The 23,698-nt window shown below is 42.3% G+C and overlaps 1 protein-coding gene and 1 pseudogene across 1 annotated transcript; one reads left to right on the plus strand and one right to left on the minus strand.

Annotated features, from left to right (window-relative positions):
- Nucleotides 1–20,806: 20,806 nt before the first annotated feature.
- On the minus strand, nucleotides 20,807–21,223 carry LOC145060019 (putative mitochondrial protein AtMg00860 pseudogene; annotated as a pseudogene).
- Nucleotides 21,224–21,873: 650 nt separating this feature from the next.
- On the plus strand, nucleotides 21,874–23,454 carry LOC145060020 (uncharacterized). The gene has a single exon (XM_079007759.1). The coding sequence runs from the start codon at nucleotides 21,874–21,876 to the stop codon at nucleotides 23,452–23,454; it is 1,581 nt and encodes a 526-aa protein (XP_078863885.1).
- The last annotated feature ends 244 nt before the right edge of the window (nucleotides 23,455–23,698 follow it).

Here is a 23,698-nt window from a genome sequence, read left to right on the forward strand (position 1 = left end):
CAAAACACTGTAAGCACGAAGCTTAGTGAGTTCCCCAAAATACCACACATAACACATAACACTAGCCACTCGAGGCTATAACACTGTGGGCCCTTGGACCCTAACTCTGTGGACCCACTGGTCCTAGCTCTGTGATCCTTCCGGTTCTGACTCTAATATACTCTGATATACACACGACATAAATCACATAGAATAATGCAGTGCAACACATCACATAAATAGCATACAATAACTCTGTCACATAACTCTAATTACCACTCAAGGTAAAGTATAGTGAGAAGACTCACCTCAAACGAAGTCGGATGAACTCTCGTGCTCAACGTCCCAACCTGACCTTCTCCTATTATTCAAATAACATCCCCGATCAATACTCTCTCATTGTCTCAGCTCTAAATATTGGGTAGAAGACCATTCTACCTTTCCCTGAACTCTCTTAAGTCAGTCTTGACCAAAACCCTAAAGTCAACGTTCAAACTTTGACCTAACTCGACGAGTGCACATGGGCGACTCGGCGAGTCCACACATGTCCACTGAATCCTCCTTCTAGCCTCGCTTGACACGTCGAGCACACCCCTAGCTCGATGAGTTACACCTGGTATGAATCACGGGGTAACCCCGACTCGACTCGTCGAGTCTCTCCATGGACTCGGCGAGTTTCCTCCGTGACTATGCTCATTCGACCTTCCGAGGCTAGATCTACTTTACCAACTAGTAGATATAACCTTCTAGCACTCAAAAGTCACGTAAAGGTTCAAACTTTACATTCATGCAAACCACAATTAGCCATAGATGGAGAAATAACCCTTAAAATGATCACCTAAGCTCCAAACTCATAAAGGATTGCATAAAGCTGGGGAATAGGGACTCTCTGGACCTCTCAAGGTCCAGATCTGAAGTTATACACACAAAGGGACATCACATACTCTAGATCTCTTACCAAAAGAAGAGAAGAAACCCTAGATTCATGAAATCTATCACACAAACGAAGATAAACATGAATCCTTACCTTTCACAGCAGCTCTGAACGAAATGATGGAAGATTTGAGTCCCACAAAATAGCCTAACACGAAATCCATCCTTCCCCTTGCTAGAACACACCAAAATATGATTAATTGGCCCTCCTCTTGCACCACAATCTTTCTCTCTGTTCTCTAGGGTTCCTCAGGGTGTAGTGGACGCAAATGAAGGCCATAAGGACCTTTAAATAGGTCCCAAACCCGAGAAATTAGGGTTTCTCTGCCCACCACCTACTCGGCGACTCCCTCCTCCGACTCGTCGAGTCCACTCATTAAATCCGCATGAAAAACCCATTTCGACTCGGCGAGTTGGATCCTCAACTCGTCGAGTCCCTCCTTTAATCAAAAGATTAAACTACACATAAATAACCCTCAAAATCTGGATGTTACACATGATGCCTAAACCACCTGTAATAGATGAAAGCAAAGTTGGATTTCCTGGGCTTCCTTGTATTCCTTGACCCGTGGTCAAGTCTGGCCTCGGCCCAGTTCTAACATGGGTGAAAGAAGTGCCCTGCGGATGGGAAGGTGTTTGTAGTGTTTGGGTGACAGAATTAAGGATGGATTGCAACTCCTCTGGTGAAAACAGATGCAGTCGGGAAGCCCTAGAGACCTTAGGGCGAGAACCAATATCATCCCTTTGGGGTGATACCCAAGGGGTGTCTCCACGATGATTGAAATCAGAATCAGACGCACTTTCTGAGTCTGACTGAAAAATGATGGTGGTGACGAATGGGTCTGCGGCCACCCCAAAGACTACTAGAGCCTTTTGAGAGGCTTCAGCAATGGTCCGGTCACGCATATGGCTAGTGGTAGTGGTGGTTTTTCTTTTCTTGGTGTGACAACCCAAAATTTCCATTCTGTACAAACTATATCACTTCAATAGAAGTTATAGCAGTCATAGTTAATTTTCAGACTTTTCGCGTAACTTTGAGTAATTCAGGGTTTACACTTCAGGAAATATCAGGAGAGTGGGTGCACCAAGGTTTTGTGCAACACTGTTATTCCGACACTCTATTATATTAGATATCATTTCAGGAATAAAAATATTTTTTGCCAAAAATATCTCAGGACTATAAATAGAATTTTGAACCAAGTTCATTCATTATTCACATTTCCAACTAGAGAAAAGCCATTTTCTCTCTCACGGATCTTCGGGTTTTTATCCCAAAATGTGAGTAACTCTTTCTAGTAGTGTTAGAAAGCTTATTATGTTCTTATAACATGATTTAGTTGGCTAAATCATTAGATCTAGGAGTTTACTCCCCAAGGTGTTCTTGGGCGGTAAACTACCGAAACCGAGCCTAGATTGTCCCTTGTGTTATGCTACTACCCTAGACTCGTTTGTATATGTATGTGTGTTAGGGACAAGAAAAACAACCAAGAATCACCCAAGTTAGGGAGTTTACGGCCAAAGAGTTTCTTAGGCCGTAAACTCCCTTTTCAAACTCAAAATGGTGTTTTAGGGCACCTAAAGCTTTAAGACTTTTATCAAGACTAGTTCCCATTTAATCTAAGGCCTTAAACACATCAAAATCACTTATCTAAGTGAGTTCACAGCCAAGACTTTGTTCTTGGGCCGTAAACATGAAAGAATGGCACCAAAGTGTGCCTAATGCCTTCATATGCTTGGAATAAAAGCCTAGAACTTATACCACCTATGCTTGAGACTTGAAAACAACAAGAACACCATTCCAAGGGAGTTTACGGCTGTAAACTCCAAAGGAAATGATCTTAGGGCCGTAAACTCCTAAATGGTGTATTTCTATGCCTTAAACCCTTTCAAGTGTTGAACCACCAAGTTGGAATAATTATAGAAATCATTTGGGACTTCAAAACACACAAATACCCCATGGTTGGGAGTTTACGGCCGTAAACTCATGACTTTACAACCGTAAACTCCATGTGTGATGGTATATGGGGAGTAAACTCACATATAGGGTCCTTTGGAACCCTAAACACAAGTGCCTTATCCCACATTAGCTTAAATGCAATCCTTAGGGCCTAAAACACTTATATAAAGTGTTTATTATGTCTAGGATGTCTTAACATTATCAATTAGTGATTCAAGACTAATTGAATTCATATATGTGTGATTATATGTTCATTAGGATCGTAGCGTGTGTACAAGTCCTCGCTTGACACCCAACAATCCTATACCGTTCAGTTCATCCCAATCACCAACTACAGGTGAGTTCATACCCCTAATCAATGTTTTAAATGATTTTAAATGCTTTAAAGGGGGGGGGGGAATAAAAGTTGAAACAAACATGTTATTAAATCATTGATATGTATTTTATAACTGTGTTTGTGATTTAACAGATTTCACATACTACAAAATGTGATGCATGAAATGGTTTTAAATCTTAAAAACACATTGTTATCAAACGTTTTACCTTTGAAATGTATATTAAAAATGACATCAAGTCATTGTTAATTATTGTTCAAAACCCATAAGATGTCTTACAAAACCATTTTACATTCTTGAACTAAACTATGCATGTACACTTATATTCTTATATATGTATTGATGTTATAGTTTACAACTTTCATTTAGTTTCTCACACCCTTGAGTAGTAAGAGTGTATAAACCTACTTGAACAACCAATTACCTTCCAGTAAATTATCATAGGGATAATTTGGAGATATCGAACATAATTCCTATTACAAGGAATCACACAAGAGTCAGTTCATTCATGAGTCTATACCAGTACATTACCTGATACATGAGTACATTTACATTTGATTACCTGATACATGAGTACATATACATATACTTACCTATTACATGAACACACTTACATGAATACCATTCACGAACACTTTTACATAGGCGCATTATCCTGTATTCACTTACCTGGATACTTGTACTTTGAACTACGAGAATGATTTATTAGTACTTTCTGTCTAAATTATCTTTCCCATCCCGATTCAATGGGATATCTCGGCGGGACTTACCATTTCGAACCCCACTGATTAGCACCAGTGGTCGATGACATTGTTGTGATACTGTACATGATGTCCTCCACCCCTGAACGTTTCCGCCATTCGTGGTTTTGGGGTGTGACAGATTGGTATCAGAGCATTGTTTATAGTGAATATAGTATATCAACCCATAAAAGATATACTAACTATAAATACATGGGGATTAAAACACTCTGTCTAAGAGTTATACTTTTAAATAATAAAATATTTAACAAAGTATATGTGCCTGCATTCATACTAAAATCAGTGTCACAATGACATGAAGAAAAGTATTACGATTGTTGAATACCACAAGTAAGCCTGGGGATATGTGTTCAGTCTTGGGAACGACATAGCCTGATCAACTATGCTGGTCCGAGGAGTGATTAGCATATGCCCAAGAATGTTTGTGATGTGGCAACAAGTCTAAAAAAAATTACCAACACAACCATAAAGAAATACCATAGGGGTATTTGGTCTTACTCTAATTATCTTAGTCAGTTCGTCTATTTTAGCTATTTCTAATATCCCTTTTCTCACGTAGATTAAAATGGCTGGATTTCATCATGGCGACCCGTACTTCCCAAACCAAGGCAATGATGGTTGGCTAAAGGCAGAACCAGAAGATGATCACCCAATCCCTTTAGATGATCACCATGCTGAGTGTTTTTCCGATAGTTCCGACTCAGATCCTGAAGTCAACAACCTACCCCCAGGTGCTAAAAACCCAAACCTGAACCCCCGCCCTGTGTTTCAAGGACCCACACCTCTGTGGGCGACTGACTTGACTACATGGAGTCATGAACAGGGTCAGCCCGTTCCCTACAATGGAGACCGAAGTTTCTACAACCTCACTGAAGGAGGTTCTGCTGATAGAGTCCTACCAATCATGGTGCGTAGGATTTCTCGGAACTCGATAATGGCTCACGCGACTATCAATCAAGTCTTGGAAGTTGACGCCAACTCTGGTGTTAACACTGTCCACATTCGCCAACTAGAATGTGCTCATGAAAGGACTCTGGTCCGCAATGCAAATCTGCAGAGGGAACTTGCTGAAACCCAAGCTGAAGTTAGGGAACTTCAAGCTCAACAAGCAAGGTCGGACATGCGTATAAGGGAATGGGCTGACCCTTATTATCCAAATGCTATCTTCTTCATTTAGTCATATTATTCCTTCTGTTGTTGGGCTATGGGGATTTAGTCCATGGGACACATTCATTAATCATTTATTCTTATCCATGTCGTCATCTTTTAAACGTATAGTTAAAGATGCCGCCACGCAGAAGTACAAGGCGTAACCCAAACAATGAAACACCGATACCACCACCTCCACCACCGCCTGTACCTGTTCAACCACCTAATTCTTTCAATGCTAACATGTTCCAGGTAGCTTTCACAGCAGCAGTTCCAGCTGTTGTGTCAGCAATCAACGCTCCTGCCCCTAGTGGATCAGGAGCAGGTGCACCTCCCTCGAACCACAGTGAAAGCCATGGACACCCTCGGGAATGCACTTACAAGGATTCCATGAACGCCAAACCCCGCAGCTTCAATGGAACTGTGGGTGTTATGGTGTTGAGGCAATGGATTGAAAAGATGGAATCCGTCTTTGAAATATGTGCTTGCCAGGAGGGAAACAAGGTCAATTTTGCAGCTTGTACTTTCTCTGACAGGGCATTAACATGGTGGAACGGCCATGTTAAGTATCTGACTTTGGTGGTGGCGTATTCCATAAGCTGGGAAAAGTTGAAAGACATGCTGATGAAAGAATACTGTCCTCGAGGCGAAGTAAAAAAGCTCGAGTAGGAATTATGGGGTCTGCAAATGGTTGGATTCGATATCACAACCTACACAAACAGGTTCTGTGATCTGGCAAACTTATTCCCTGATATGGTTGCTCTCGAGAGCAAGAAGATAACAAGGTATATCTGGGGACTGTCGCCCCAGAACCAGTCAAGTGTGCTAGCCTCCAGGCATATCACTTTTGATAGTGCCAAGGAACTGGCACAATCTCTCATAGATCACCGGAAACCTCAGAACCCAACAAACCCTACACCCGTACCCCAAAAGTCCAACCCTGACAATAACAAGAAAGGGTGGTCTAAGAGGAAAAGGGGGGCTTCTCAAGGACCCTCCAAGCGACAACAACTTGTGGCAATCAATGCTGCCACAGTGACTCCCGTTGTCCCTGCGAACCCCTTACCAGCAAAAACTTATGTTGGGTCTCTCCCGAAGTGCAACAAATGTAACTTCCACCACCGCGGGTCTTGCAGGGAGATGCAATGCACCAACTGCAATAGGAAAGGGCACACAGCCCGTTTCTGCCAAACTCCAACAGCTCAGGCCGCCCAGGTTCCTAACGCCGGTATGGGCCAAACTTGCTACGGATATGGCGAGGTGGGCCATTTCTAGAGGAACTGCCCTAAAGCGGGGATGGCTGGCGAAGTAGGAAGAGTTATGGCCCTAGGCCACAAGGAAGCGGTAGCTGATCCTACGATAGTTAATGGTACGTTTCTCCTCGATAACTCATATGCTTGCATACTTTTCCATAGTGGAGCAGAGAAAAGTTTTGTAAGTCATAAATTCGCACACCTACTTAAACAAAAACCCTGCGCTTTAAATAATCCATTCACGGTAGAAATGGCTAACGGGAAAACAGAGAGTACAAACTGCATATACGTAGGTTGTACCTTAACTTTATATGGCCATACTTTCAAGATAGATCTCATGCCAGTCCCAATTAAATGTTTCGACGTTATCATCGGTATGGATTGGTTGAGTCTTCTTCGCGCCGACATTATGTGCTTCGAAAAAGCAGTTCGTCTTAACCTTCCGAACAACGAAACCTTAATTATCTACGGCGACAAACCAAGTACGAGCCTTTGCATCATTTTGTGCATTCAAGCCCAGAAGTGTTTGCGAAAGGAGTACCATGCATTTCTCGCACACGTCGTCGATACCAGTCAAGACTGAAGGACATCCAAAAAATCCCAGAAGTACGTGACTTTCCCGACATATTCCCAGAAGAACTTCCCGGTTTACCACCGCAACACCAAGTCGAGTTCAGAATCGACTTAGTGCCAGGAGCTACCCCAGTAGCCAAATCTCCTTATTGTCTGGCACCGGCCGAGATGCAGGAACTTTCCAATCAACATAACGAACTTCTCAAGAAGGGATTCATTCGACCAAGCTTCTCAACATGGGGAGCACCGGTCTTGTTCGTCATGAAGAAAGATGGATCGTTTCCTATGTGCATCGACTATAGAGAACTCAACAAACTTACCATTAAAAATCGTTATCCCTTGCCCCGAATTGACAATTTGTTTGATCAACTTCAAGGAGCCAACTACTTCTCGAAGATAGATCTGCGATCCGGATATCACCAACTACGAGTGTTAGAGGAGGATGTTCCCAAGATAGCCTTCCGAACTCGTTATGGGCACTATGAATTTGTAGTGATGCCATTCGGATTGACTAACGCGCCCACAGTATTCATGGATCTGATGAATAGGGTGTGTCGTCCTTACATGGATCTGTTTGTCATCGTCTTCATTGATGACATACTCATCTACTCTCGAAGTAAGGAGGAGCATAGTCAACATCTCCGTAAAATCTTAGAAACATTGCGATCGGAGAAGCTCTACGCGAAGTTCTCAAAGTGCGAATTTTGGATTCGGCGAGTTGAATTTTTGGGCCATGTGGTTAGCGAAGAAGGTATACACGTGGACCCCTGCAAGATCAAAGCCATTGAGAACTGGTCAGCACCGAAGACACCTACCGAAATTCGTCAATTTCTAGGTCTCGTTGGCTACTATCGCAGATTCATTCAGAACTTCTCCAGCATAGCGAAACCTCTTACAACCCTGACCCAGAAAGGCGTGGCCTTTGACTGGGAAGAGAAACAGGAAAGAGCATTCCAAACGCTCAAACGAGCCTTGTGCACCGCCCCAATACTATCCCTCCCCGAAGGGATAAAAGACTTCATTGTCTATTGCGTTGCATCCAATCAAGGACTCGGATGTGTTCTGATGCAGCGAGGTAAAGTCATAGCCTATGCCTCGAGACAGCTGAAGACACATGAGGTTAACTACACAACCCATGATCTTGAACTAGGAGCAGTTGTGTTTGCTCTGAAGATCTGGCGACATTACCTATATGGTACAAAAAGCACGATCTTTACAGACCATAAGAGTCTACAACACATTTTCGACCAGAAGGAGCTCAACATGAGACAACGACGGTGGGTCGAGCTACTCAGCGATTACGAATGCGAAATTCGTTATCATCCGGGTAAAGCCAATGTAGTAGCCGACGCCCTAAGTCGGAAAAAATATTCTGGTCGTAGAGTCAAATCTTTGACTCTAATCATCCATTCACACTTGTCCATGCAAATAAAGGAGGCTCAGCTCGACGCTTTGAAACCTGACAACGTGACTGGTGAATCCCTTAGAGGGATGGATAAGAACTTAGAAGCCAAGGGTGGCGGAGCCTTATTCCTCATGGATCGGATCTGGACACCGAAACACGGTGGCTTCAGAGACTTGGTCATGACCGAAGCTCACAACACTCGTTATTCCGTCCACCCGGGTTCAGATAAGATGTATATGGATCGTAAAAAGCTATACCGGTGGCCTAACATGAAAGCAGATATTGCTACATTCGTGAGTAAATGCCTTACTTGCGCAAAGGTCAAGGTCGAATACCAAAAACCCTCCGGCCTCCTTTAGCAACCGGAGATACCAGAATGGAAGTGGGAGCGGATCACTATGGATTTCATAACCAAGTTGCCCAAGACGACGGGTGGACTTCATTCCATATGGGTCATCGTCGATAGATTGACCAAGTCTGCAAACTTCCTACCGATCAAAGAAACAGACAAGATGGAGAAACTTACCCGAACTTACATTAGGGAGATTGTAAGGCTGCACAGTGTTCCTTTATCTATCATATCAGACAGAGATACTAGATTCACTTCGAGGTTCTGGCAGTCATTACAAAATTCCCTTGGAACTAGGCTGGACATGAGTACAACCTACCATCCACAGACCGACGGGCAAAGTGAGAGAACTATCCAAACTTTAGAAGATATGTTGCGTGCGTGTGTGATTGACTTTGGAAATGATTGGGATACTCATTTTCCCCTTGTCGAATTTTCCTATAACAACAGTTATAACACGAGCATAAAGGCAGCTCCATTCGAGGCCCTCTATGGCTGGAAGTACAAATCCCCTCTATGCTGGGCTGAGGTGGGTGATACCCAGTTAGCTAAGGGACGAGTTCCCGAAAGCACTCTTACGGGTCCGAAGATCATTCGGGAAACGACAGAGAAGATCGTTCAAATTCGTGAACGATATAAAGCCTATAGAGACCGACAGAAAAGCTACGCTGACAAGCGTAGGAAACCATTGGAGTTCCAGGTGGGCGACCGAGTCCTACTGAAGGTCTCACCCTGGAAGGTCTTGATACGCTTTGGAAAGCGTGGGAAGCTCAATCCAAGATACATAGGGCCCTTCGAGATGCTCGCGAGAATCGGCCCTGTAGCTTACAAACTCAATCTTCCGCAAGAACTCAGTAACGTACATCCTACCTTCCACGTCTCAAACTTGAAAAAGTGTCTATCCGACGAGACTCTTGTTATTCCACTCGACGAGATCGAGATCAACGAGAGCCTCAACTTCGTGGAGGAACCAATAGAGGTCATGGACCGAGAGGTCAAGCAAACAAAGCAGAGCCGTATCCCGATAGTGAAGGTGCGCTGGAATGCAAAGCGTGGACCGGAATTCACTTGGGAACGTCAGGATCAGATGAAACTGATATACCCTCACCTTTTCGCTTAGTGATTTGTAATTTCTTATTTGCTTAAATTCTAATTTCAGGACGAAATTCCTTCTAACAGGGGGATGATGCGACAACCCAAAATTTCCATTCTGTGCAAACTATATCACTTCAATAGAAGTTATAGCAGTCATAGTTAATTTTTAGACTTTTCGCGTAAGTTTGAGTAATTCAGGGTTTACACTTCAAGAAATATCAGTAGAGTGGGTGCACCAGGGTTTTGTGCAACATTGTTATTCCGACACTCTATTATATTAGAGATCATTTCAGGAATAAAAATATTTTCTGCCAAAAATATCTCAGGACTATAAATAGAATTCTGAACCAAGTTCATTCATTACTCGTATTTCCAACTAGAGAAAAGCCATTTTCTCTCTCACAGATATTCGGGTTTTTATCCCAAAATGTGAGTAACTCTTTCTAGTAGTGTTAGAAAGCTTATTATGTGCTTATAACATGATTTAGTTGGCTAAATCATTAGATCTAGGAGTTTACTCCCCAAGGTGTTCTTGGGCGGTAAACTACCGAAACCGAGCCTAGATTGTCCCTTGTGTTATGCTACTACCCTAGACTTGTTTGTATATGTATGTGTGTTAGGGACAAGAAAAACAACCAAGAATCACCCAAGTTTGGGAGTTTACGGCCAAAGAGTTTCTTAGGCCGTAAACTCCCTTTTCAAACTCAAAATGGTGTTTTAGGGCACCTAAAGCTTTAAGACTTTTATCAAGACTAGTTCCCATTTAATCTAAGGCCTTAAACACATCAAAATCACTTATTAAAGTGAGTTCACGGACAAGACTTTGTTCATGGGCCGTAAACATGAAAGAATGGCACCAAAGTGTGCCTAATGCCTTCATATGCTTGGAATAAAAGCCTAGAACTTATACCACCTATGCTTGAGAGTTGAAAACAACAAGAACACCATTCCAAGGGAGTTTACGGCTGTAAACTCCAAAGGAAATGGCCTTAGGGCCGTAAACTCCTAAATGGAGTATTTTTATGCCTTAAACCCTTTCAAGAATTGAACCACCAAGTTGGAATAGTTCTAGAAATCATTTGGGACATCAAAACACACAAATACCCCATGGTTGGGAGTTTACGGCCGTAAGCTCAAGAGTTTACAACCGTAAACTCCAGGTGTGATGGTATATGGGGAGTAAACTCACATATAGGGTCCTTTGGAACCCTAAACACAAGTGCCTTGTCCCACATTAGCTTAAATGCAATCCTTAGGGCCTAAAACACTTATATAAAGTGTTTATTATGTCTAGGATGTCTTAACATTATCAATTAGTGATTCAAGACTAATTGAATTCATATATGTGTGATTATATGTTCATTTGGATCGTAGTGTGTGTACAAGTCATCGCTTGACACCTAGCAATCCTATCCCGTTCAGTTCATCCCAATCACCAACTACAGGTGAGTTCATACCCCTAATCAATGTTTTAAATGATTTTAAATGCTTTAAAGGGGGGGAATACAAAAACAAACATGTTATTAAATCGTTCATATGTATTTTATAACTGTGTTTGTCATTTAACAGATTTCACATACTACAAAATGTGATGCATGAAATGGTTTTAAATCTTAAAAACACATTGTTATCAAATGTTTTACCTTTGAAATGTATATTAAAAATGACATCAAGTCATTGTTAATTATTGTTCAAAACCCATAAGATGTCTTACAAAACCATTTTACATTCTTGAACTAAACTATGCATGTACACTTATATTCTTATATATGTATGATGTTATAGTTTACAACTTTCACTTAGTTTCTCACACCCTTGAGTAGTAAGGGTGTATAAACCTACTTGAACAACCAATTACCTTCCATTAAATTATCATAGGGATAATTTGGAGATATCAAACATAATTCCTATTACAAGGAATCACACAAGAGTCAATTCATTCATGAGTCTATACCAGTACATTACCTGATACATGAGTACATTTACATTTGATTACCTGATACATGAGTACATATACATATACTTACCTATTACATGAACACACTTACATGAATACCATTCAGGAACACTTTTACATACGCGCATTATCCTGTATTCACTTACCTGGATACTTGTACTTAGAACTACGAGAATGATTTATTAGTACCTTCTGTGTAAATTATCTTTCCCATCCCGGTTCAATGGGATATCTCGGCGGGACTTACCATTCCGAACCCCACTGATTAGCACCAGTGGTTGATGACCATCTACGGAGGTCTAAGGTTACTACTTATACTAGGTAGATCGATAACCGGGGCTAACCCCTCCACCCACCTGCTGCTGCTATAGAGGACAAGTGAACAATCTTCGATTGTTCATTAGGTTATACTTTTCGCTTAACGCGATGTTGTGTTGGTCCTAGTACCTAGTGACAACACTTACAGTTAGAAGACTACATTATCATAACAAAACATTCGGGTCTTGGTAGAAGACTACATTATCGTAACAAAACATTCGGGTCTTAGTAGAAGACTATATTATCATAACAAAACATTCGGGTCTTGGTAGAAGACTACATTATCATAACAAAACATTCGGGTCTTGGTAGAAGACTACATTATCATAACAAAACATTCGGGTCTTGGTAGAAGACTACATTGTCATAACAAAACATTCGGGTCTTGGTAGAATACTACATCTAACACTGATAGAAAATAAGGGATTTTCTAGGGCTTTTCATACTTACATCAACATTTTCTTTTAAAGGTTTGCATGACTTTTAAAACAACTTTTAGTAAGCAAGACAATGACACTTAAATACTTATGAATTCACCAGCTTTAAAGCTGATACGGAGGCCAGGTTTTGAGAAGACGGAGCAGACAAGTCTCATCTTTTATTTTGATTGTATATTTTTGGTGTCTTACTACAATGAAAGAATACACATGTATTAAAAATTTACTTATAATGCAATGGATGAAGTTGTTGCTTGTTTATTATATTACACTGTTGTGATACTGTACATGACGTCCTCCACCCCTGAACGTTTCCGCCGTTCGTGGTTTTGGGGTGTGACAGTTGGTTTGGTTTTGCATTTCTTTGTGGGTGAGGTTGGCTTAGGAGCATCCTTCTTAGGTGTTCTTTGTTTCTTCTTGGATACTAACTGCTTTCTTCTTTGAGAAAGGTTGGATAAAGTAGTGGCAGAGGGGACTGCGGTACCCTCTGGGTTAATGGCTGCGGATGCAAGAGGTGGGGTAGAAGGGTATGGGGAAATACGCTCTGTAGCCTCAATGTGGTCTGAGACATCAACAGTCTCAAGGCCAAAAGAAGTAAGAATCTGAGTGGGGAGGCTGTGGATTGGTCCAAATATAGTTTTTTTGGAGGAAGGATTGTACCTTTTAAGATCTTTAGTGACAAAGAAGTTGATGTCACTGCCCATGTCGATGCCAGCATCCGCATGCAAGTCTGAGATGCATAGCGACCAGAACCGTGCAAATGTGAGCTCGGTTGGGTTCTCCTTCGGGTGCTCCTTGGGAATATACTGAATGAAATCATCCCAAAGGATTTGCCCATAGTTGACGTCGTGTCCAGTGAAGATGCTCCATACCAATTCCAAGAGCTTGAGTCCCATGTTATCGATGCCTCCAGTTCTGCCGGATAGGCAGTGGATCACAAAGTGGCATACAAGTTGCCATACCACAGGCAGTTGGTTCTTTTTGAATTCACCAATCCCTCAGATTGGTTTCTGATACCCCATCTGGTAGAGTGCGGATGTGATGTCCACCATTGATGGTGAGAAGAACTTGATAGATGGATGAACCAGAAGGTTAATGGCAGTTAAGAACTTTTCTTTGGTCAAGATGACCAAAGAATCGCTGATGAGGTTGAGATGCACTTCTTGGGGATTTTCCAGTGGGCGACATGCAGAAAATGCACATTTGAATAGAGTTGAGACTGGAACAACGTCTATAAATGCATCGAATGGACCAAACAGAATGCGATTCTTTAGGAATTTAATCATAAGCTTGGTTCGGGCATTGTAGGAGGGGTGATCTTCAAATATTGCTCGCAAATTGCTTGATGCGATTGAAGGAGAATCTGAGCCTGTGGGATTCGCTGAACCAGAAGCCTTGGATTGCTTCTTTGAAACTCCTGATTTCACCATTATTAAAGTTGGAAGGTGTTTGAAGGAGAAGTAGAACACAGGATTCTTGATGGTTTTGAGAGGGATTGATCGATACTCAGAAAGCGAAAAGTGAATTTAATAAAGAAGATGAGTTTATAAAGGGATAAAAAAAGGTTTAACCCTAGATAAATGGTAAAAGAGGGTAAAACGTCGATTGGGATTTTTGCGGGGGGGTCCGCGGTACGATTTAATTCAAGAAATGTTCCAAAACCATCTAATATAAATAACTTTCAGTAAGGACCGCAATGGAGACCAGGAGTGATTCGGGCCCAAGTGTGGCGGATCGGGCCCTAGCGTTCCTAGAGTCCCACGATCGTGTGACTAAAGGGGCTTCACGGAAATGGCCATAACTTTGGCTACGAATCTCCGTTTCGGGCCTACGACCAGTCAAATCGAAGCTTGGAGCAAGGAGCACGTCTATATAAGTCCCCAAAGGGGACTTACCCATTTATTAGTCCAAAAATCGCTTTCTAAATGGAGTTATGAACAATTTTGTTATTTTTCCTTAATTTTTGGATTTTGTTTTTGGGTTTGTATTTGGCCCTTGGACTTTTAGGGTTTCATTTTAATTTCTGCTTCTTATTTAACTGTTTTTGATGTAATTTGGATGGTCGATCATCAATTTTATGAACTTTCGATTTTCTCCCAACTTCTGTGCGTTAACCCAGATTTTGAAGTCAATCCCACGGTATTCGTAGAATCAATGTGGTTTTGAAGAGATTGTCCTGGCTATTCTTTTAGAATCAACAGGTTCATTCTTGGTTATCTTTGTCTTGTTTTTTTTTGCGCTGTATCAGTTGGTATCAGAGCCGAATTCCTGGTTCAAAATGCCTCCGAGGAGAAACAGGATGCCCGCTAATTTTCATGAGCAAGAACTAGAATAACGTATTATGGCATGAATGGATGAGAGGATGGATCAAATGGTTGACCAAAAAAGACCGACATCTAATAGTGTTGGACCAAATCCTAGGACAACTGTTAGTAGCAGCTTGAAGTGTTTTAGTTGTGGGGAGACAGGTCACCGACAATCAGAGTGCAAGAAGGTCGGAAAACGTCATTTGTTTGCTGAGCAAGATGATTGGCAAAATGATGATGCTGGTGAAAATTACGAAGACCCCCTGTGTATGACGAAGAGCATCAATGCGAAGAGGAAGTTGTAACTGGAGATGTGGGGGTAAATTTGGTGGTAAGGCGGTCTTGTTTTAAACCAAAAGTTTTTGGTGATGATTGGCTCAAACACAACATCTTTCAGTCGACATGTACTATTTTGGGAAAGGTTTGTACTTTTGTTATTGATTTAGGAAGTTGTGATAACCTTATATCTGAAGAAGCAGTTCAAAAGTTGGCTTTGAAAACAGAAAATCACCCTAAGCCTTACAAGCTACAGTGTCTTAAGAAGGGTGGCGAGGTCACTGTATCTAAAGGAGCCCTTGTTCAATTTTCTGTTGGTACCACGTATAAAGATGATGTGTGGTGTGATGTGGTTGCTATGGATGCTTGTCATTTTTTGTTGGGCAGACCTTGGGAGTATGATCGTAACATAGATCATAACGGGAGGTCTAATACTTACAGTTTCTTGTTTGGTGGTGTGGAGATAACACTGGTTCCCAGTAAGCCAAAGGAGCCAGCTTCGAGACCTTCGGGTACTCTATTGACCCTTAATCAGTTTGAAGACGAGTTAGAGGCGGAAGGTGAAATTTTTGTATTGCTCGGGAAGGAAGTCACTAAGGAGGTTGAAATTACCGAGGCTATGGTTCCTCTGCTCAAGGAATTAGCTGATGTTTTACCTAATGAATTATCTGATGGTTTGCCACATTTACGTGACATCCAGCATGATATTGATTTACAACCAGGAGCTCAGTTGCCTAATAGGCCACATTACAGAATGAGTGCCGGAGAGCATGAGGAATTGCGACGACAGGTGGAGGACTTGATTTCAAAAGGTCATGTTCGGGAGAGCATGAGCCTGTGTGTTGTTCCTGCTTTGTTGACTCCTAAAAAGGATGGTACTTGGTGTATGTGTGTTGATAGTCGTGCCATCAATAAGATCATCGTGAAGTACATATTTCCATTTCCTCGACTTGATGACCTACTTGACCAGATTAGCGGTGCCTCTATCTTTACGAAACTGGACTTGAAGAGCGGGTACTATCAGATTCGACTTAGGCCTGGGGATGAGTGGAAGACTGCCTTCAAGGCTCGTGAAGAATTGTATGAGTGGTTGGTGATGCCTTTCGGTTTATCAAACGCTCCTAGTACATTTATGCGTGTGATGAACCAGTTGTTCAGGCCCTTTATTGGTAAATTTGTAGTCGTTTATTTTCATGACATACTTATTTACAGTGCTACTTTTGGTGAGCATGTCAACCATGTGAGGCAGGTTTTGACCGTGCTTCGACCGGATAGTTTGTATGCAGCTATGAAGAAATGTGTGTTTATGGTTCCTAAAGTCTTGTTCTTGGGGTACGTTGTTTCTGGAAGGAAGTCGCTAAGGAGGTTGAAATTACCGAGGCTATGGTTCCTCTGCTCAAGGACTTAGCTGATATTTTCCCTAATGAATTACTTGATGGTTTGCCACCTTTACGTGACATCCAGCATGATATTGATTTACAACCAGGAGCTCAGTTTCCTAATAGGCCACATTACAGAATGAGTCCCGGAGAGCATGAGGAATTGCGATGACAGGTGGAGGACTTGATTTCAAAAGGTCATGTTCGGGAGAGCATGGGCCCGTGTGCTTTTCCTACTTTGTTGACTCCTAAAAAGGATGGTACTTGGCGTATGTGTGTTGATAGTCGCGCCATCAATAAGATCACGGTGAGGTACAGATTTCCAATTCCTCGACTTGATGACCTACTTGACCAGATTAGCGGTGCCTCTATCTTTACGAAACTGGACTTGAAGAGCAGGTACTATCAGATTCGACTTAGGCCTGGGGATGAGTGGAACACTGCCTTCAAGGCTCATGAAGGATTGTATGAGTGGTTGTTGATGCCTTTCGGGTCAAAAGCCAACGCCTGTTGGTGCGCTTCTCAAAAGCCAACGCCTGTTGGTGCGCTTCGGAAAGTTCATCACACGCATAAATGTACTAAGAGAGTTTGATAACCCGAAAGGCATCACCAACCACTCATACAATCCTTCACGAGTCTTGAAGGTAGTCTTCCACTCATCCCTAGGCCTAAGTCGAATCTGATAGTACCCACTCTTCAAGTCCAGTTTCGTAAAGATAGAGGCACTGCTAATCTGGTCAAGTAGGTCATCAAGTCGAGGAATTGGAAATCTGTACCTGACCATGATCTTATTGATGGCATGACTATCAACACACATACGCCAAGTACCATCCTTTTTAGGAGTCAACAAAGCAGGAAAAGCACACGGGCCCATGCTCTCCCGAACATGACCTTTTGAAATCACATCCTCCACCTGTCGTCGCAATTCCTCATGCTCTCCGGGACTCATTCTGTAATGTGGACTATTAGGCAACTGAGCTCCTGGTTGTAAATCAATATGATGTTGGATGTCACGTAAAGGTGGCAAACCATCAGGTAATTCATTAGGGAAAACATCAACGAATTCCTTGAGCAGAGGAACCATAGCCTCAGGAATTTCAACCTCCTTAGCGACTTCCTTCCCGAGCAATATAAAATTTTCACCTTCCACCTCCAACTCGTCTTCAAACTGATTAAGGGTTAGTAGAGTACCCGAAGGTCTCGGAACTGGCTCCTTTGGCTTACTGGGAACCAATGTTATCTTCACACCACCAAACAAGAAACTGTAAGTATTAGTCCGCCCGTTATGATCTATGTTACGATCATATTCCCAAGGTCTTCCCAACAACAAATGACAAGCATCCATAGCAACCACATCACACCACACATCATCTTTATAGGTGGTACCAACAGAAAATTGAACAAGGGCTCCTTTAGATACAGTGACCTCACCACCCTTCTTAAGCCACTGTAGCTTGTAAGGCTTTGGGCGATTTTCTGTTTTCAAAGCCAACTTTTTGAACTGCTACTTCTGATATAAGGTTATCACAACTTCCTGAATCAATAACAAAAGTAAAAAGCTTTCCCAAAATAGTACATGTCGACTGAAAGATGTTGTGTTTGAGCCAATCATCACCAACAAATTTTGGTGTAAAACAAGACCGCCTTACCACCAAATTTACCTCGACATCTCCAGTTACAAATTCCTCTTCGCATTGATGCTCTTCGTCATACACAGGGGGATCTTCGTAATTTTCACCGGCATCATTATTTTTCCAATCATCTTGCTCAGCAAACAAATGACGTTTTCCGACCTTCTTGCACTCTGATTGTCGGTGACCTGTCTCCCCACAACTAAAACACTTCAAGATGCTACTAACAGTTGTCCTAGGATTCGGTCCAACACTGTTAGATGTCGGTCTTTATTGATTGGGCACAAGACGGGGTACCATACCACCCGTCCTGGAACTTCCTCCAATATTCTCAGTTGAAGATGAACTGCTCACCCGATGACTTTGTTTCTCAAAAGCCAACGCCTGTTGGTGCGCTTCGGAAATAGAGTCCATGATTTGGACCCGTAGACCCCCAATATATTGAGCAACGAGTTGTTCCTCCGTCTCCTGGATATCGTTTCGGGTAATCAATTGGTAGAACTCAGTTGTGTAATCATCAGCTGATTTGGCACCCTACTTCAGATTTTGCAACCGTTGGTACATCAACCTTTGAAAATTATGGGGTAGGAAGTTGGATCGTAAACACTTCTTCATCTTCCTCCAAGTCACGACCTTTGACTTTTCGAGCCTGTCTCGTGTCAGTTTCAGTTGTTGCCACCATGCAGATGCCCTACCATGTAGCCTGGTTGAAATCAATGACACTCTTTTGTTTTCAGGGACTTCTTTGAACTCAAAAACTTCCTCAACAGTAGCCAACCAGTTGATGAACCTCTCTGGGTTCAAACTGACCCTGTCGAATTATGGGATATCAATTCCCATTCCGGCCTCCCAAAGCCTATTGTCACCCTAAAAGTCCATGGGCCAAACACAAACCCAAAAACAAAACCCAAAAATTAAGGAAAAATAACAAAATTGTTCATAACTCCATTTAGAAAGCGATTTCTGCACTCAAAAATAGGCAAGTCCCCTTTGCGGACTTATCTAGACGTGCTCCTTGCTCCAAGGTTCCATTTGACTGGTCGTAGGCCCGAAACGGAGATTCGTAGCCAAAGTTATGGCCATTTTCGTGAAGCCCCTTTAGTCACACGATCGTGGGCCTCTAGGAACGCAAGGGCCCGATCCTCCTCACTAAGGCCCGCATCATCCCCTCCTGGATAGACAAAATTCGACCTCGAATGTGCACCATAGTCATCATCAGAAGAATCCCAATAATAAGGAAGCAAATGCTTTACATTGAAAACATCAGAACAACGAATGTGGCTTGGCAACTATAGACGGTAAGCATTGGAATTAATCTTCTCCACAATCTCTACCGGTGCAATCTTCTTAGCTGACAGCTTGTTGTACTCACCAACCGAAAAACGATCTTTACTTAAAACCGCCCAAACAAAGTCACGTACTTTAAAATCAACTTGTCTGCGTTTTTTATCTGCATCTTGCTTGTACTTGGAGTTAGCTCGGACGAAGTTGTCATGAACATCCTTATGAACATCATACAGTCCACCAACAAAATGCTGCACTTTCTTTGGAATAACCCTAGAAACAGGCAGTGACATCAAATCAAGTTGTCCCCGTGGCTGAACAGAATAGACCACCTGGAATGGACTATATCCAGTACTTCGGTTGATAGCATGATTATGAGCAAACTCAGCTTGACAAAGCTTTTGATCCCAGGTATTCACTTGATCACCCACTAAACACCGCAAAATACTACCAAGGGATCGATTGACAACCTCTGTTTGGCCATCCGTTTGAGGATGATATGCACTACTAAAATTGAGCTGGGTGTTCACCATTTTCCATAGGCTGCACCAAAAATGACTCAAAAACCTAGTGTCTCGATCTGAAACAATAGAAGATAGAAATCCATGCAAACGGTAGACGTCTCAAAAGAATAACTGGGCCACATTAACCGCATCCGTCGTCTTTTTGCAAGGAATAAAGTGCACCATCTTCGAAAAACGATCAACAACCACAAATATTGAATCATTTCCCCGTTGAGTACGTGGTAAACCGAACACAAAATCCATGTTGATGTCTACCCAAGGTTGTGATGGAACAGGCAAAGGCATATAGAGTCCTGCATTGGTAGATGTGCCCTTTGACACCTGACAGATTCGACACCGTTTAACATATCTATCCACCTCCTTGCGCATTGTAGGCCAAAAATAAGATGATTTTACTAACTGTAAAGTGCGATCTCGACCGACATGCCCTTCACCACGCAGCTCCCTAATGATTTGAAGGTGGAGACTAGAATCAGGGATGCACAATTGATTGCCTTTGAAAAGAAAACCTTCATGCAGTAGAAAATCAGACATCTGTCCAGATTGTATACCCTGTAGAACAACATAAAAATAAGGATCAACCATTAGCTGCTCCATGAGGACATCCATCCCCGGCACACCAACCCTCATGGAAACTAGCAAATTACTCCTCCGACTCAATGCATCAGCCACCCGATTTGACATCCCAGACTTGTGTTTGACCACGAAAGTGAATTTTTCCAAGAACGACATCCACCTCCCATGTTTGTGTGACACCTTATCTTAACTGCGAATATGTCTTAATGAATCATTATCTGTGAACAAAACAAATTCCTTTTGAAATAGATAATGGTCCCAATGCTTTACAGCTTGGACCACTGCATAGAACTCAACATCATAAGTGCTATAATGCAGCTTTGGCCCCATCACTTCTCACTAAAATAGGCAACCGGTCGTCCTCCTTGACTTAGAACTGCTCCAATCCCAACCTTGGAAGCATCCGTGTGTAATTCAAACCCTTGAGAAAAGTCTGGCAATACAAGAATCGGTGATGTAGTAAGCTTCTCTTGTACTAATTGGAAAGCTGATTCTGCTGCTTCGGTCCAAGTAAAGGTCTTCCCTTTCATACAATCAGTCACCGGTGCCATAATAGAACAAAAGTTTGGAATAAACCTCCTACAGAATGAAGCAAGGCCATGAAAGCTTCGAACTTTAGTGATGGTAGTTGGACATGGCCATTGTCTGACAGCTGCTACTTTAGACTCGTCCACCTGTATTCCTTCCCCAGAAACAACGTACCCCAAGAACAAGACTTTAGGAACCATAAACACACATTTCTTCATAGCTGCATACAAACTATCCCGTCGAAGCACGGTCAAAACGTGCCTCACATGGTTGACATGCTCACCAAAAGTATTTGGCCCATGGACTTTTAGGGTTTCATTCCAATTTCTGCTTCTTATTTAACTATTTTTGATGTAATTTTGATGGTCGATCATCAATTTTATGAACTTTCGATTTTCTCCCAAATTCTATGTGTTAACCTAGATTTTGAAGCCAATCCCACGGTATTCGTAGAATCAACGTGGTTTTGAAGAGATTGTCCTGGCTATTCTTTTAGAATCAACAGGTTCATTCTTGGTTATCTTTGTGTTGTTTTTTTTGCGCTGCATCAGTTGGTATCAGAGCCGAATTCTTGGTTCAAAATGCCTCCGAGGAGAAGCAGGATGTCCGCTAATGTTCATGAGCAAGAACTAGAAGAACGTATTATGGCACGAATGGAGGAGAGGATGGATCAAATGGTTGACCAACTGATTGATAGGATGGTCAAACTGATGAATCGAGGAGGGCAAAGGTCTCCAACACATTCTCAAGTGGAAGATGGTGAATTTGGGAACCTGTTCGGCGGCAGTGATGGTTCATATTCCGAAGACGATCTAGAAAGGCGGGTAAGGCGTGATCATAGAGGTGACAATAGGCGTTGGGAGGCCAAATGAGAATTGATATCCCAGAATTCGACGGGGTCAGTTTGAATCCGGAGGGGTTCATCGAGTGGTTGGCTACTATTGAGGAAGTTTTTGAGTTCAAAGAAGTCCCTAAAAACAAAAGAGTGTCATTGATTGCTACTAGGCTACGTGGTAGGGCATCTGCATGGTGGCAACAAATGAAACTGACACGAGACAGGCTCAGAAAGTCAAAGGTCGTGGCTTGGAGGAAGATGAAGAAGTGTTTACGATCCAACTTCCTACCCCATAATTTTCAAAGGTTGATGTACCAACGGTTGCAAAATCTGAAGCAGGGTGCCAAATCAGTTGATGATTACACAACTGAGTTCTACCAATTGATTGCCCGAAACAATATCCAGGAGACGGAGGAACAACTCGTTGCTCGATATATTGGGGGTCTACGGGTCCAAATCATGGACTCTGTAAATATGTTTGACCCGATATCTATTTCTGAAGCGCACCAATGGGCGTTGGCTTTTGAGAAACAAAGTCGTCGGGTGGGCGGTTCGTCTTCAACTGCCAATATTGGAGGAAGTTCCAGGACAGGTGGTATGGTACCCCGTGTTTTGCCTAATCAACAAAGACCGACATCTAACAATGTTGGACCGAATCCTAGGAGAACTGTTAGTAGCAGCTTGAAGTGTTTTAGTTGTGGGGAGACAGGTCACCGACAATCAGAGTGCAAGAAGGTCGGAAAACGTCATTTGTTTGCTGAGCAAGATGATTGGAAAAATGATGATGCCGGTGAAAAATACGAGGATCCCCCTGTGTATGACGAAGAGCATCAATGCGAAGAGGAAGTTGTAACTGGAGATGTAGGGGTAAATTTGGTGGTAAGGCGGTCTTGTTTTACACCAAAAGTTGTTGCTCATGATTGGCTCAATCATAACATCTTTCAGTCGACATGTACTATTTTGGGAAAGCTTTGTACTTTTGTTATTGATTCAGGAAGTTGTGATAACCTTATATCTAAAGAAGCAGTTCAAAAGTTGTCTTTGAAAATAGAAAATCGCCCTAAGCCTTACAAGCTACAGTGGCTTAAGAAGGGTGGCGTGGTCACTGTATCTAAAGGAGCCCTTGTTCAATTTTCTATTGGTACCACGTATAAAGACGATGTGTGGTGTGATGTGGTTGCTATAGATGCTTGTCATTTGTTGTTGGGCAGACCTTGGGAGTATGATCGTAACATAGATCATAACGGGTGGACTAATACTTACAGCTTCTTATTTGGTGCTGTCAAGATAACATTGGTTCCCAGTAAGCCAAAGGAGTCAGTTCCGAGACCTTCGGGTACTCTACTGACCCTTAATCAGTTTGATGACGAGTTGGAGGCGGAAGGTGAAATTTTTGTATTGCTTGGGAAGGAAGTCGCTAAGGAGGTTGAAATTCCTGAGGCTATGGTTGCTTTGCTCAAGGAATTCACTAATGTTTTCCCTATTGAATTACCTGATGGTTTGCCACCTTTACGTGACATCCAACGTCATATTGATTTACAACCAGGAGCTCAGTTGCCTAATAGGCCACATTACAAAATGAGTCCCGAAGAGCATGAGGAATTGCGACGATAGGTGGAGGACTTGATTTCAAAAGGCCATGTTCGGGAGAGCATGAGCCCATGTGCTATTCCTGCTTTGTTGACTCCTAAAAAGGATGGTACTTGGCGTATGTGTGTTGATAGTCGCGCCATCAATAAGATCATGGTGAGGTATAGATTTCCAATTCCTCGACTTGATGATCTACTTGACCAGATTAGCGGTGCCTCTATCTTTACGAAACTGAACTTGAAGAGCGGGTATTATCAGATTCGACCTA

Source organism: Lactuca serriola, chromosome 6 (genome assembly GCF_051521515.1).
Source record: "Lactuca serriola cultivar US96UC23 chromosome 6, Lser_US96UC23_V15, whole genome shotgun sequence".
Classification (NCBI taxonomy): domain Eukaryota; kingdom Viridiplantae; phylum Streptophyta; class Magnoliopsida; order Asterales; family Asteraceae; genus Lactuca; species Lactuca serriola.

Bases quoted from the DNA above. Each gene is read 5' to 3' on its own strand.
- LOC145060020 (XM_079007759.1), top strand. From the start codon at position 21,874: ATGAGAATTGATATCCCAGAATTCGACGGGGTCAGTTTGAATCCGGAG.